This window comes from Amborella trichopoda, chromosome 1, assembly GCF_054954075.1.
Source record: "Amborella trichopoda isolate Santa Cruz 75 chromosome 1, AtrichopodaSantaCruz75HAP2 v2.0, whole genome shotgun sequence".
Classification (NCBI taxonomy): Eukaryota; Viridiplantae; Streptophyta; class Magnoliopsida; order Amborellales; family Amborellaceae; genus Amborella; species Amborella trichopoda.
The window spans coordinates 25,373,535-25,390,488 of NC_142336.1; the positions used below are offsets into that span (position 1 = coordinate 25,373,535).

At 38.7% G+C, this 16,954-nt stretch overlaps 1 protein-coding gene across 1 annotated transcript; it reads right to left on the reverse strand.

Moving 5' to 3' along the window:
• Window positions 1-370: 370 nt before the first annotated feature.
• On the reverse strand, window positions 371-7,474 carry LOC18432776 (WRKY transcription factor). Its single transcript, XM_006842875.4, has 2 exons — window positions 7,286-7,474; window positions 371-3,078 (listed from the first exon to the last, which is right to left on the reverse strand). The coding sequence occupies exon 2, from the start codon at window positions 2,706-2,708 to the stop codon at window positions 732-734; it is 1,977 nt and encodes a 658-aa protein (XP_006842938.1). The 5' UTR covers window positions 2,709-3,078; window positions 7,286-7,474; the 3' UTR covers window positions 371-731.
• Window positions 7,475-16,954: the final 9,480 nt, after the last annotated feature.

The following is a 16,954-nucleotide window of genomic DNA, read 5'->3' on the forward strand; positions in this document are numbered from 1 at the left end:
ATTATGAGACACTACCTGCTTTCACATCGAATGGTTAAGTAATTGTAACCTTAGGTAAATAATCTTATTGTATACAATCTCTTTATTATTTGTTTTTATTATTTGTTATAAGATTGCTACTGATCATTAAACGTCAAATAAATTAGATAGTTTGAAGTGACGGTTCAAAAAATATATTTTTGAACTTTGAACTAGTCAATGACATCCAACAACCTATTTGAAACCGATAAAAATGATTCTAACCTTATTAAAAGTGAATAGTCTATTCCCCGACCAAAAACTTTAACTCATCCATGACCATGAAACAAAAGCCATAAAATCAAAAGAACAAAATTCAAAAATATTTACAATCTCTAATGCAACCTGCAACTTAAAGAAAACAACCATGTATTCACAAGAGCCTGCACATGTTATATTTACAAAAGGTAGCAATCCATGAAACCCCAACTGAACCTCTACGCCCCACCCTCTTCCAAACTCAACTCGCGAGGGATTAGATCAATAAAAATAACACACAGACAATCTTTATTAATACAAGCAATGAATGAGAATCTCTTTATTCTCCCCTGCTCCTAAATAAAACCAGAAGGCTCCACTTCCCCAAAAAACAAAAACCTCAGACGCAGCTACACCTGACCACCAAACCGACGACTCTCAAACTACGGCACTAAACTCCAGTCTAAACAACGAGCACAAAGATTGGCCACTCCGTTTTCTTTTTTTATCTCATCTTACATCCAATGAGGTAACGACCTCTCCTGTTCGCTTCCAGCCACTGGTTTTCCAGATGCCAGCAAAGCCATGAGGCTGCCGCCATGCACCCTCCCTTCTGGAAGTGAAGAAGTCCCAGCACCCCCCAACCCCCTAGCATGCACCTCCGGAAAACCACAGCAGTGTCCAATACTTTTTCCAGCCACAAATTCCACCTTATCAGCACTAGAAGTGGTAGTGCTAGTCATTGGCCTGACAATGACGATAGGCTGCTGCTTCTCATAGGAGGATGAGGAAGGCAGCCCCAGGCTTCCCCCACCATGTACCCGCTTGTCCTGCACCAGTGCGCTGTGCGCAGCGCAAAGTCCTGTCTTCCCCCTCGCAAACCTGTCACATCCCCCTTGTTGATCTTGGGAATGGGTCCCCCAAGAGCATCGCTTGCCACCACCATGGGCCTTGCAAAAGTCGGTGCTGCCCTGCGCGCTCTTCCCACAGCCATCATACTTGCAGCGCTTGCCCCCGCCGTGCCTCACACAGAAGTCGGTGCGGCCTCGCGCACTCTTGGTGCACCCCCCAGGGGCAGCGCAACGCTTCCCCCCGCCATGGGCCACGCAGAAGCGTGTTCCCCCGTGCACACTTTTTGGGCACACCCCGCCACCACCAAAGGAGCACCGCTTCCCCCCACCATGCCCCTTGCAGAATGGGGTGCTCCCCTCGGCACCCTTGGTGCACCCAGGCACCGTGCACCTCTTCCCCCCTCCATGTGCCTTGCAAAAGGGGGTGCTCCCTTGTGCCCCCTTGGAGCACGCTGGGTACTGACACCGCCGGCCCCCACCATGAGAGATGCAAAGCCCCGAGAAACCCTCAGCGCTCTTGGTGCATCCCTCGTGCTGGCACCGCTTGCCCCCACCATGCCTAATGCACAGCCCAGACTTGCCACGAGCTGCCCGTGTGCAGCCGTCTCGCCCGCATCGACGCCCCCCTCCATGCGCGATGCACAAGTCCGTGCGCCCCTCTGCACTCTTGGTGCAGCCGAGGAATTGGCACCGCCGCCCACCCCCATGGGCCTTGCAGTATGCTGTGCGCCCCTCTGCCCCTTTGTGGCAACCTAACTTTTGACACCTCCGCCCCCCTCCATGCGCTATGCACAGCCCAGATGCCCCTCTCGCCCCCTTTCGGCAACCCTTGAATTGGCAGTTCCTCCCATTCCCATTGCGCACCACCCCAACCCCCGAAGAAGAGCATGTAACCGAGCTCAGCGGCACTGATACAGCTGGATCCAGTTTCTCGCAAATACCACCCCAAACCACATCATCATTATTATTATTATCAATGTTGCCATTATAATAACCAAGTCCGTCACTCTTCTCTGGTCGTTCAAGCCCGTGCAGCAGTACATGGCCTTCCACTTTGGCGGACGATCCCTTGTCCGTCATTCTGGATTTCTTCAATTCATGGTTCGCATTCAGAACAATGCTTGTGATTCCAGATTCCGAAGGTCCAGTTGAGAGGCTTAGTTGCAGAAGATAACTTGGTTCTGTGTCATCATTTTTTCCCTGTAGGTTTTTATAAAGTGGAATAGCAGGTTTCTTTGTCGGGCTAGCAGACTTGTCATTGCCAAGGTGGAGCTGGAAGTTCAGGTCCAGGTCCATTGAGATCTCCTCATCAGTTTCTTTGGCAGAGGACATGGTGCAGGCAGTTGCAGAGCTTCCTTTACTATCTGAGGAGCTTGAGGATCGGCCAAGCCCCAGACGCAGAGAGTCATCATCATCCAAACCAGAGAGTCTGAGACTGCCACTGTAAATGGAGCCCCATTTTCGCTTCATGCCAGTGTTCAGGGAAGATAAAGGGTCTCTCTGGGACTTGCAGCTTGGTGAATCCAGCCTCAATACCGTGTCAGTTCCATACTCTGAATCTTGGGGGAGTGTGGTCAATGTCAAACAAGGTAATATAGCGGGCTTTGCGGCGAAGCCCGAGCGGTGAAACCTGCTATCCATGTGAATTTACAGGAACAAATCCGTTTATGCTTAAAACAGTCGAAGTTCTTATTGTGGAAGGTGGCCAATCAAACCGTATTTAAATCCAGGACTGAGAGAAAGAAAAGGGCAGGGCATGCAATTTATTTATGAAAGAAATTAAAAAACAACACATATGTACAGTGAGCGCTGTGAATTTTGCCAGGGTGAATTCCTCCTCCGCTAACAAACCCTGATGTATCGCGTCGATCCATTCTCCTAGGAAGTGGGTAGAAAATCCCTTCAACAAAGAAGGCTAGGCAATGATGGTGCCTGTGAAGTTGAACAGGGTTGGGAAACAATTAACAGGAAGCGGTACCATCAGCCAAGACTGCGCCAGAAGCCAATGGTCCTGAAGGAGAGAGAAGTACTATGGTATCAGAAAATGCAAGAGCCACAAATATGAAAATATAGCATGCAGTAAAATGATTGACTTTAGAAGTAACCTGTATTGGGTTGACCCTAAAATAAATTTCCAATCAGGAAGAGGAACAAAATGCAAAAAACTACCACAGAAGGAATGAGAAATTCAAGGTGCAAACAAAAATTCATTATATGTAAAATGTGGAAAGCAACAATGGATCCATTTCAACTTCAACCTACATCTATGGCATTGGAACAAAACATACAAGAAATCATCTGCTAACAAGCAGCCAATGTTTCATCATTTCCGTACGAAAAATTCATATATAAATCAAGAAGTAATTATTCAGGTCCAATATGAGATTAACCAAGTGGACATGATGGGTGTCACTCTCAAGATGCCAAAACTGAAAAGTCAGGTCATGCTACTGTAAGAATAACAGACAAGGTCTCTATGAGTAGGCCAACTCACCTATTTAAATGAGCCCTCTCTCCAAAATCTATTTTAGAGACGGATTTTAGACTCAAAATTTAAAATCTCAACCATGAAACCTGAAAAAAAAAATATTAAAAATAAAATGTTTTTGCCATAGTTTTAAAAGTCGATTTTAAATTTTTGTGGGGCTACCACTTTCGAACATCCATCTCCAAGAAGAATGTTACATGCATCAGGGGGGGGGCACAATTGTAGAAGTGTGTACCCTGATGCACAAACTACTATTGCAAGAATAAAAGAAAAGAAGATAGCTATTGTCAGAACTCAGAACCGTAAAAGAACATTAATGTCAAATATTCAAAAATGCTACGGGTCAATTTGGATGGCACATATATATGCTACACCAATTCACCTCATTCAGGATGGGGAAAACAATTTTTTAATGTTTTACCCAAAGCCAATAAGTAGGGTCTAACATAAATCTTTGACTGATTCACTGTAGATAAGCCCAACTCACCAAATGCTGCATGATGAGACGGAGGCATAAAACCACACTATCCACGACTTATGTGTGATCCAAACAGGCCCAATTTTAAGCAAAACCATGAGCAATATATGTCAAATGCTAAATTCCAAAAGTTTCACAAGTGATAGTTCCTTAGGCTTCAGCTTGAATGCATTAAATATATGTAGCAACAGTACTATATGTTCTCCATTTTTCACACATTAATACAACGGGTGTGGTACCCAGCAACCCCTCATGCACTCACCAAAATAAAGATTGTGAAGATTATTATGACATAAAAATCAGACTCTATCAAATAAATGTCTAGAGAAACAGCCACGGGCAAAGAAAAGTCGTTTGTGAAAATATCCCACTCAATACTCCTGATTTCCTGAATATTGTCGTGTGCTTGAAACTATCAAGGAAGTAGAAAAGAAACCAAATTACCTAAATTTTAGATGATGCAACCAAAAAAACAAATGAAACGTAACACATTATGCTACAAAATAAACATTCAAATTATGTACAGATTGAGCACAAGAATTTCATAGAAACTTCATAGAGCATGTCTAAGAATAAAAATTAAATCGAAGACGTGAAAAACAATCCTTACCATGCATATAGCCAGTACATTAACAGTTGGCTGATCAACATGTGTGCTATATGAGAGGGTGAACCGAATTGTTAAAATACTTAAGTGGGTGAATACGAAGATTCGAATCACATAACATTCCAAGAAAGCTATCATCTCTTTGGTACTTGAGTCCAAATCTTTTTGGAACTACTGTGCCAAATGTTGATATTTTAGGGGGGAAAGAAGAAGAAAGTTTAATCCGGAAACCCTCAAATGTGCTGCAAAATAAATATAGAGGGAGAAAATAACTAAGAGGGTGAATATGAAGATTTTAGTCCCATAATATGCCAAGAGACCTATCATGTATTTAGTACTTGAGTCCAAATCTTTTTGAAACTTATTGTGCCAATATTCGAATCCCATAACATGCCAAGAAACCTATCATGTCTATAGTATTGGAGTCCAAATCTTTTTGAAACTTATTGTGCCAAATATTACTTTAAGGGGGGGGGGCCAAGGGGAAGGCCCAAAAAGACTAGGATGGAAGTAGTGAGAAGACATATGGTGACTTATGGTTTGTCTGAGGACATGGTCCATGATAGAGCAGAATGGCGGAAAAGGATTCATGTGCCTCACCCCAAATAGTTGGGATAAGGCTTGAATGATGATGATGATGATGATGATGAATGATATATATAATATATATGACCAGTTGTCACCAATAACATGTAATAGATCAAAATTTTCCAAAACCTCATAGTCAAGAGTGCTTCATTAGATTATAGTTTGGTATGTACAAGACTAATAGCCAAAATTCAGAAATTAACTTTAGGGGAAAACATATTATACATGCTGTATTTGCCATATGGGGTACACACATTGGTCATCCAATGTCCACTGTATCAAGGCAGTGGAATGAGCTATTATTCTGTTGTAGGATTGTTAGCAGAACAACAACCCATCTTCACCACACTTTGATGACAATCGATAGTTATGCCCTAAACCATAAGAACAGCATGTATATATAGCATAGTGTCCCAAACTTTAGGCTGAGTTTGCCATCACCCAGTATTAGGAAACCTAACAAAATGGGTGTCGCATCTAATTGAGGAAAGTTCAATGGGGATGAAAAGTGGATTCATTCCATCCATATCGTACCAATGGGAAATGGAGCAGGATTTTCGATCGCCACTCCATTGTAAATGGTAGAGGCAAACACTTACCAAAACCTCCTTGTTGACAGCTATCATGCTATTGCGTTTCTGGGCAACAAAAGGGCTTCGCAAACTCAGCCATCAACGAATAAGAAACCAGTTTGTTCAACATTATTTTAAAAGAAACAGATAACCACAACCTATAACTTCTATTTCCAAACCCCAAAAAAGAATATTGCCGAAGAGCAGATCTTAAACAACGAATCCACCATATAGGGTTGCAGAAAACGCTCCTCTATTTTTTTTTATTTTTTTTATTTTTTATTTTTTATTTTGTTAATCTTCTTTTGGGATTTGCTAATACAACTTTTCAAAATCAAGCCTTCCAACAGATTGAAGAAAGTTGACACTGGAAACGGAAGGGAAAAATTATAAACAGATCATGGAGAAAAACTTAGGGGTCATAGGAAAAGAAAACCTTAAAATTCAACAGTAGAGAGTACACAGGCCAAAGAATAGATCAAAGTCATTCATACAAATGGGATTTCTACAATATTGAAAGACAAATCAAGTAAATTAACCGTAAAAAAATGGTATTCTTTTTACCATGATAAAAACACTCTTAAACCACAATAATCCAAGTAATTGACATTTGATATAGACGTGCATGGATATATCAAGACTTCTACTGATCAATTAGCAATAATGACAAAGACTTCAAGAAAACCAATATGGTAACACCTACAATCCAAAATTCACCCGACTTCAAAGGCATCATGACAGAATTCTTCATCAATCTACTTTGGCGCATACTGCTTTGCTCGATAATCTACTAACCATATTTCAAATTGAGCAAGAAAGGAAACAAATATTGAAGCATTAAATTATTGGCGTGTAAATATTTGACCTTGGTAGGTTTTAATAAGCTACAAAGCTCCATCATTTTCGTTGACATATCACAAAAAAAACAAAAAAAGACACTTTTCGCTCATCAAAATGGCAAGTCTTTCATGATCTAGCAGAGGAAAGGACAAACAGACAAAAAAATTAAACCCTCTACAAAATAAACACACCATCTGACAGAAAAGCAAACACAACACACAGGACAATAGTCGTAAGTAGGAAAACAAAGAAGGGCAAATAAAATGAAAACTAAGACTGGAACAAAGAGAAACTCCACAGAATTTCAAACAGGAAGAAGCAATTTAATCTCTCCGCTAGCCTCATCAAAGATTATGCAGATACAAAGAAATAATTATTCACTCTATCAAGAAACCCTCACAACAATCAGCGTTAAAACAAACAAAAATTTCAGAAGCTCGTCCAGGGGGGAAAGAAAATACAAGTCTCAGAACAAAAACTAAACAAATCAGATAACAGAGTAAAATCAAGAATCTTGGAGAAAGATTTCATTTATCCAGAGAAAAAACAAAAACAGAGAGAGGTATTTCTCAAGAGGTAATGGAGATCTGGAAAAGGAAGAATTATTATGAGCACGAAAAGTTGCAGAGGAAGTATCAAACTCACCTTAAAACGGCAGATTTTCTTTGAGCGGAGGAGAAAAATTAGGGTTTATGCAGGAGGGAGGCAGCAGAGCAGAGAAACAGACGGAGGCAGTCCCTCCAACAAAAACAAGCCAAAGAGAGGGAAGTTGCATAAAACGGAGGGCGCATATTTGACATGTACCAATAATACCGGAAATGTCCTCGTGATTTTATTTGTAATTACATGGAATCTGGGAATAACACGCCGCCCGTGCAATCGAGCAAGTGGAAGGTTTACAAAAAGACCCAAGCAGTCCAAATCATTTTTCAGTTATGACATCCACGTCCTCGCTTGGCCCACTCTTTTGCCAATGACGAAAGTGCCCCAGTCTCTCTCCAGCATCGTGAGAGAACATGTAAGAAACTCCTTGTAGTGTTTTTCTCTATTAAAAAGAAAAAGGTTTTATATAAAGTTGAGGCTATAAACCATCAAACTAAGTCTCACTTCACAAATTTACTAGAATATTTTTTTTTTTCAATGCCCAAAACCCTCAAATCCAATCATCTCGACCTTGAGATACATAAACCTATAAAAAAATAGACTTTGAGTTTTGGAAATATTGCATCTTGTAAGACATTATCTAGGCCATCAATTTTCAAGATTTTCAAGTATTCATAGATTTGCCTGATCGACACTGTTTTTGAAGCTTTAAATTTTTTAATTAGAGATGAAAGTAAATATTGAGGTCATCATAAAGATTTTTGGTACTAAAACAATATTTTTCGATACTATTTAAATGTGCGCCTTATTTTGATTGTTTAGGGCCTCAATCTTATACAATCCACACCCAAAAAAGTAACTTTAACAAAAGGGTGTTATTTGAGGTTGCAACCTTAAACAATCAAAGTAAGATTCACCATGAAATTTTATCATGAAATGTAAATTTGGTGTAAAAAATTCTTAGGATGGCTTGAGAATCCATTTTCATCTCTAATTATAAAATTTTATATTCCACAAATAGTACAAAATAAATAGATCAATAAAAGCGTAAAAATCTTGAAAATAGATGGTTCAAATAATGTGTTGTAAGATGCACTATTTATGGGACTTGAAATATATATATATATATATATATATATATGGGAGTGAATTTTGTGTGCCCACTAGCTGACCGCCACAGTAAACGTCAATGGCCCCAATTGAATATTAGCCGATTTGACGGTCACAACCTCTTTTTCTGTTTGAATTTTAATTTTTTTTTTATAAATCTAAATCACTTGAAATTTTAGGTGTATATTATTTTCATCAAGGCGCACCTAATAAAAATATAAAAGAAATAATCCGTAAAATAAAATTGACCAAAATAGCCCTAAAACTTTATAGGGTATTTTGATCAATTTTTTCATGTAAATATTGTTTTTATATATTTCAAAGATTCACCTATTATTTGTATATATACGCTCCAATTTTAGATCAATCCGATTTGTAGAAAAAAAATTAAAATTCAAACACTACAGGACATTCGGGATCATCAGATCGGCCTATATTCAATCTGAACCGTTGGCATTTACTGGAGCAGTACGCCCTTGGGTTGACATGATCTTTTTCCTATATATATATATATATATATATATATATGGCACCTTAATTCTATATTTTAAGGTTGTAACCTTATATAAACTTTTACTTAATAAAATTTCATTAAAACACGACAGGCTAGAATACTAGAGGGCGTATTAGGAGATGAGCCCTGAAAGGAAGGTAAGAGATAAGCATACAAAGACTAGACAAATATAGAAGATTTTCCCAATTCATTTGCCTTTTTATTTCTCTCCCTATTGACATGTTAACCTAGCTCCTCCTTTCCCATTAGGAAGAATTAATCTCATCCATGACAGCCTTTAAGCCTACGGGACTCATTGTGGATCTTTACACTAATTTATTACAGAAAAAATATACAAATAGATCGTTTACTTTTAATATAAGGTCACCATTACTCTTTTTCGTCAGATTTCAAATTGAGCAGTGGTGAGTGTGTCATTGACTATGCTCAAGGCTCAAAAAAATTTCTCGAACTTTATGTCACATCCCAAGCTATCCGATTTGATATCTAATTACTACTAACAATTGTGACCTCCTTGTAAGAAAGATAAATGATCTCATAGTATAAATTCCGTTTATTATATTAATTGAATCTTGCTCAATGACCACTTTGTTATGTTGTTGTTCTAGCTTGAGGACCCCAAATTTCATAGCCATCAATTATGCATCTTTAGCCCCACAAGCACCCAATTGTCCTTGGTAAGTCCTGAAAGTATCTCCCCTAGTATTCCTAAATAATATCCAAACCCCGCCACCTCCCAGTTCTCCTCACACTTCCATCAAAATTCAATTTAACCCATGGTTTAGGAGGGGGGAGCCATTGACGTGATTTTCTCAACTTTTGTTGCTTAAAGAAAAGAAGATATCTAAGATCAGTAGTATAATTTTCTTTCCAAACATCCTTAAACTCTGAGGTAGACAATGCCCAATGTATTATTAGTCTATATATCACTTGTTTTATCTGTGAGAGATCTCAAGCATTGCCTTTGATAATTCTATTGTTTATTCCTTCCATAGTTGTCATATCACTTCACCCACTACAATCTTCCAGAAGATGATCCAATGCTTTGTGAAATGCAGGGAACTTGCATGTGCTAATAGTTGAGTCCTTGTTCATGGCATAACCTAGTCCCATTATACCTTGCTCAAGAGTCATTCCCATATGATGTAATTGAATGGGCAGTGAATGAATAAGTAATTATTTTTATATGTGTCACCTATACATAAAGAACAATTGTTAGCATCATCCATCTTCTCCTTAACTCCTCAATCTACAAGGATTTGTCTCTCCCTAAACCATAAGAAGGCTTTAATTTTATGTGGAACTTTAAAGAAGCACACTTTCTTATGGCGATCTTTACTTATTATATCATATAAAGATTTGGCCCAAAAACCCCGCTCTGGTGTGAATTTCCATATAATTTTATTCCTTCTATTTGGGTAGTAAACGAGCTATATATTATCTTGAGTAGTTCGATATTCTACTGCTCCATGATTGGGTCCACCCTCATCTATTTGAGTTTTTATGTCTCAAACCATATTTAATGCCTCCTCACTTTCTATCTCTTTGAATAGCCTACCTTTTTTTATTACTCTTTGATCCGAATTGGAGAGTTGAATATTAAGGTGGCTTGGTCAATCATTTACATGTCTAAAATTTTGGTCATCACACTATCTCCCACCTGCATTCTATTGTAATACATGAATAATGTTTTCATAAGCTTTGTTGGGTTTATGTGGCATTAAAAGCCTTATGAGAGCTTACAAATTGAATATTTTAGTGGAACATAAATTAAATGGAAGTGTGGTCCTGTGTGGACCATGAGATGCAAATGTTATTTGTCATAACTCAGACTACGTTCCACGTGTTAGGTCAGCCGAGTTAGAAAACCCTTGATACTTAGGCATGAAATAAAAACCACGTGTTAGGTCAGCCGAGTTAGAAAACCCTTGATACTTAGGCATGAAATAAAAACCGATGATGGTTGATGGGTTATCCCTTGATGAGGTCGGAGTTACCCAAATGAGTGAGTCAATGGACTGTGTGACTCTTGTATCTGATGGTTGGTCTTTAGAGACGATGGCCAAAACCTCATCACTTATCTGTCATATGGCAAGTCCATATGATGGCTGTATTGGGAAAATAGTTCATAATTGAGGATGATGCATACATATGTGTGAGAGATTACTCGTATGCACCATAGAGATGTAGTTGCATCAAGTCTGCATGACCTTAAAACTCGTATCTAGGGAAGAACCTATAATCCATACACTATGATTATGTTTCATTGTCTATTTACTAACTTTGGAAGCAAGTGTGGACTATAGTCCACAGTAGAAAATGGAGAGTGCTTTAGAATTATTAAATCCTAAACTTAAAAGGATCATATTCCCATCAAATTTATTTTCTTAAATATGGATTAATTTTAGAATAAATTTTTTAAGACTCTGAATATTTTATTATTGTAAATTATATTTATTAAACTTAATTAAAATACTCAAGGAGAAATAAAATCATTATTTCACATTTTTCTAAAATATTTATTTCTCTTATAAAATTATTGTGTGGACTCATGGGGGCCCATTGGACCCCATTGAGTTTTGCATGGGGGAGTCCACTAGGTGGCCCTAAGTGGCACGCTACTTTTAGTGGGGCCATGAGGACCACTCCCCACTTTATGGAATTTGGGCAACACCAAATTTTTTGGGAGCAAATTGGCATGCCACTTTTATTGGGGGCATGAGGGGCCACGCCCCACTTTGAGGAGTTCTACATATTAAGGGTTGTGGTAATATGTTTTAAAAGGTTGGGAGATTTGTTTTTGAAAATAAGGTAATATTTTGAAAGACTGAAGTGATATAAATAAGAAGAGAGTTTTTTATTAGATATAATGTATCTAATATTTGAGTATGTATTTTATTTGATGGGATAAGGGTCTACGAACTAAAAGAAAAGGTTCTAGCCTATTCTTTTTTATCATGATGGCTGATTTAAAGAATTGATGGCTCAGATCACTCACCCCACAGCTCTCCAAGATCAAATTATCATGATCAAATTTTGTGATGGTTATTTTTATGAAACCCTATCTCCTCTAAGAAATCCTATATATAGGGGCTTCTTCTCCCATTCTCAACACACCTCTTTCTCTTCTCTATTTCTACCCTCTCTCTCTTTAAGGGGCTGTAATAATCCTAAACTTTCGAAAAAAAAAAAAAAAAAGAGAGAAAATAAACTTCTATAAGTGATGGTCCATATAAGTATGATGGTCCTTAGGAACCATCACCACTTCTGTTAACCTTTTACCTTCCCTTTAACACGCACGTCCCTTGGTTGCGTGGGACTTAAAGCTTTTACGTTTAATATAAACGTTACACCTCGTGTATGAGGTGTAACTTACTAAAATATTATAATAAGGCATCATAAGAGTTTAAATACGAGAGGCGAGGACTCCCACCTTAGAAAATTTTGAGATCTTTCTCTCTCTAGTCGAAACACTGTGAGCTCCTCTCTAGCCGAGTTTTTATCGGAAGCTCCCTCTCAAATATTTTAGGTAAGTGACTTCATTATCTTGAAAAATAATCTGTTCTTTTTAAAAATGAAATGAAATAATTATTTCTGCTTATTATCATGCATTTTAGGAGCGATAAATTTTAAGCGCAAGCTATCTCATTATTTTGAAAAATAATATTTTTAAGAAAATTGTGATATTTTATCTATGTCAAAAATTCTAAATGCTATAAATTCTTAAAAATAAATTTATTTATTTTTCTTGTCTATTGTTAGAAAATTTTAGATACTGTAAACTTATTAGAAATAAATGTGATATTTCTGCTTTTAGTAAAATTGTGAGATTTCTTTCTACTGTTTCTGAATATTTAGACATTGTAACTTTCATGTACAAATGATTGCCTTATTATCTGAAAACTGATATTTTTGTAATTGATTATAGCATTGTCTGTGAAATATTTATGTGTGAATTGACATCTCATAAATTGTGATAATTCCGTATTCTTGAAATTCTAGAAGAGTTTTTCTATACATATTAAATTGGCAATTATGCTAGAATATCTTTACGAACTGTTACCTTTCTAAATTTGAGCCCAAAATATTTGATTGGTTATTTTTGAAATGTTATTGAAAGTGACTGTTATTAATGGTTTCAGTGAAATTGATATTAATGATTTCAGTGATATGTTGAGTACATGATATTGCTGCTTTCGAATGTTTAAAGAGATTTAGAAATATTTTAAGTATGCAAGTGGACTCATCCGGTTCGCCGGTGAGGTATAAGCGGACCTATCCGAGACGTCGGTAGGGATTAAGTGGACCTATCTGAGACGCCGATAGGGATTAAGTGGACCCATCAGGACACTGATGGGGTATATAAGTGACCTACTTGGGACACCAATAGGGTATTTTGTGAAATCCTTTGATATGCACTGCCGTTAAAATGTTATTTGCATTTCAATTATTCGGATTATGCTTAATTATGCATTTTTTAAAGTGAAACTGTTAATGCATTTCTGTTAATAGATCGCCTTTTTGGAAATATTGATATCTTTCAACCATGATTATTTTTAGGATTATGATGATCACTTACTGAGTAGCTAAACTCATCAAACTATGGTAAACATTTTTTTTAGGATAACTGCGATTTCATTTTGAGTGCTCGTCAGAATCAACTTTGAAAGATATTGTAGTTGTGCTTAAGCTTTCTTTTGTTATTTTGTAAAATCTCGCGCCACTGTAAATTTGTCCTATCAAGAGATGTATATATGTTTTGACTGTCACATCTCAGGAATATCTGTATTGTAAATTCTTAGGGTGTGACAGGGGCACATCCCACTTTAGGCTCTTCTCTCTTACTCTCTCTAAAATATTCCCTCTCCCCAATTAAGTCTTAAAGGGGGTCACACTCCACCTAAGGTAAAGAAGGTGGGCACACCCCACATAGGTTAAGATTATCCTTGTAGTTCCACTTGCTCTCATTTTGTGAAGAGATAGTCAAAGCTTTATATGTTGAGATCCAAGATTGATCTGTTGATCTCATATGTCATTGGAGGAGAAAACTCAGTGTGGGGTGTTTCAAAGACCAGTTGAGATTATCTTCCAGCATTCTTCTTTTGATTTATGCAGTCCATTATATCTTATGTTCTTTTCCGTTGGTTTTGTATTCTCTTTTTATTATTCAATGAAACTGATTGTTCCTAGTGACAGTAAGGGAGGTCCGTTTTATTGATTTATTTATTTATTTTGAGTTGAAATAATTGTAAATGATCATTGTAAGTATTTAAGTCGGTGTAGAAAAGGAAAAATTAAAAATAGCGTACACTGTACTAAATCACCTTAGTTCTACTTTCAGTCTCAATATCTCTCCAAACCAATGAAGTTGAGATGCCACTGCCAATTATTTTTGTTAGAATTCCATTCTCATATCTTCCCTACTTGTCAATGACCACTTATTTCCATAGTTGTTCTGTCCTTGAACCTAATCTCCACCACCATTTGTTCATCAAAGCCTCATTGATTGGTTTTAGCCTTCTCAGTCTGAAGCCACCATCCCTTTATGGCAAGCATGGCATGCTCTAGTTCACCAGATGAAATTTCATTTTCTTAGCAACTCCATTGCACAAGAAGTTTATCATTAAAGATTCAGGCTTCTTCACTATGTGGCATGGAGCTTTATATAGGGAGAAATAATACATTGGAAGGTTGGCCATAATTGCCTTGATTAATGTTATTCTTCCCTTCAAGAAAAGGTACATGTTCTTCCACCCATATACCTTAGTCTAAAATCTCTCCACCACTAGGTCCCATCCAGCACTAGTAAGGCTACCATTAGTGATGAGTGTACATAGGTTTTTCACCGGAAAGGAGTCACTCTCACACCCCCTGCATGAAGCCCACTATTGAACTTCTTCAAGCAAGTAATTGATGCCCATTTGTTTATTTTCATTCATATTAACTTTTTCCCTTGAAATCAATTGTTAGCATTTAAAGAATAACCACAAATGTCAAAATACCATGGAAGTTAAAGAATAACCACAAATGTCAAAATACCATGGAAGCCTTCATGAATAGCAAAGTTGTCTTCATACTGTAAGAGTGAGATATAAGCCCATCACAAGAAATTGGCACTCCCTCCAACAATTCCCTACATGCCACACCTTCGAGCATCAAACTAAAAGACTCTACCACTAAAGTGTAGAGGAGACGAGGTGCCCCTGTCCCAACCCCCTCAATGCCTTGAATACTTTACCACTTTCCCACATATCTAAATACAAAAATTTGCCAAAGATTCACACCCCTTGATCCAAGTTCTTTCTCCACTTAATTCTAAAATACATCAATCTCATGATCTCTTCTAAGTTATCATAGTCGACCATATCATAAGAATTTTCAAAGTCAATTTTACATGACGATTACTTAAGCTCATGTGATCTATCAGAATAGATAGTCTCTTATGCCACCAAAATGATGTCTATTATATGTCTATCTTTGGTAAAAGAATTAGTAAAGGTTGTTGTGCTCCATACACCACCTCTGAAGTCACTTGTTTCAATCTATTGGCTAAATCACCCCTGGAAAGGGGAAAACTACAATTGACGCTAAGAGACTAGACAAAGGAGGATCATCAACGCTCCCTCTCTTGGCGAGGTTTTTAACTTGAGCTATCTCTGGAATTGGCAGGCTCTTGGGATTCCTCGAGAGATAGCGGCCGATGACACTTCGCTGCATTTCTAGCCATGGAGAAGAGGATAGGGAGCCTTTTCTATAAACTCAGCTCTGTCTTCGAATTGAGGGAGGGCCGAAAGGTCCCAGGTCATGAAGGGCGTCCAATCTAAGAGTTGAACACGTTGATCGGGAGCAGCCCCCACAGTGCTCTTGTTGCAAGCTCTTCACAAGTGGGGAGTTCTGAGGTGGCTGCTTCTCCTCCAGCAGGAGGGAAGAAAAGGGAACGCTCTACCCCTATCGGCACTCGTGCACCAACTTAGGCCGTTAGACCTCATCGAAGACTTAGGGGTGTCAAACTTCCTGTCATTTGGGAATCAAGAGGTAGCTCTTCTTCTTCTGAATCATTAGCTGCTCCCTCAGTGTCACCTTCTGCCCTTTCTCGATCATCTTCTGCCTCTCCTGAGTTGTTTTCTACCTCTTCAGAGACCGAGGTGGATGAATCCAGACCCTCTAAGCCTATTGTCATTGTTTCTAATCGAGAAGTGACTCTGGAACTTGTGGTGGTACCTTGAAGTCCAAGGGTGGTTCCTGAATCAGATCCGGTTCCAATGGAGATCAATGAGGGGCCTATGGTTAGTGAGGCTCTTGAGCATCAAGAGGCTGCTGCCCTAGAGTGCGTGGGTCATGAAGATGAAGGGGTTGAGCTTTTTATGGCAGAGGTTCTGGCTACAGAGGATGTGGGTCAAGTAGAAGAAGTCATGACTAAGGTTAAAGTGGTGATCTTAGAAGATGACGGCCAAATAGAAGAGGTGGCCTCTGAACTTGTCGAAGCTGAAGTGACAGTTCAGGAGAGTGAGGAATAAGGAAGAGATGCTGGCCTTGAACTTGTTGTGGCCATGGCAAAGGGTGAGAGACAAGGGGAGGAGATCGCATCGGAGCACACTGAGACTTTAGTGGTGGCTCCAGCAAGTGAAGGCCAAGGTTAGGAGGATGAGGAGACCAGATAGGTTGAGGCTGGGGCTGCCTTTAAATATGAGATGCCCGAGGCTTTGGTCTTCACAATTTCCCCAAACGAGTTAGTGACTCACCTGGCTATCACTCCTTCGAGCCCAGCCCTGTAAACCAAAGTTCCTTCAATGGTGGTGGACCCGGTAGTACCACCCAGACCTATCTTCAGTGGGGTTTTTGACATAATTGCAGACATGCTTCGTGCGGGTCTCCAGGGTTTAAGGGAGCTACCTTTCACTGAGCTGGGTGAGGCATTGGCCAAACTCAGGGAATTCGCTGCTGCAACCACTGTTTTTGGGAATGCCCCAGAAGTCCTCTCTCATTTTGGTGCTATTTTAGATGAATTGGAGAGTTGGAGGTTGTAGAGGTTGCATCATGAGGCAGAGAGCAGCAGGGTAGCTTCCTTGGAGGTGTCAATCTCACAT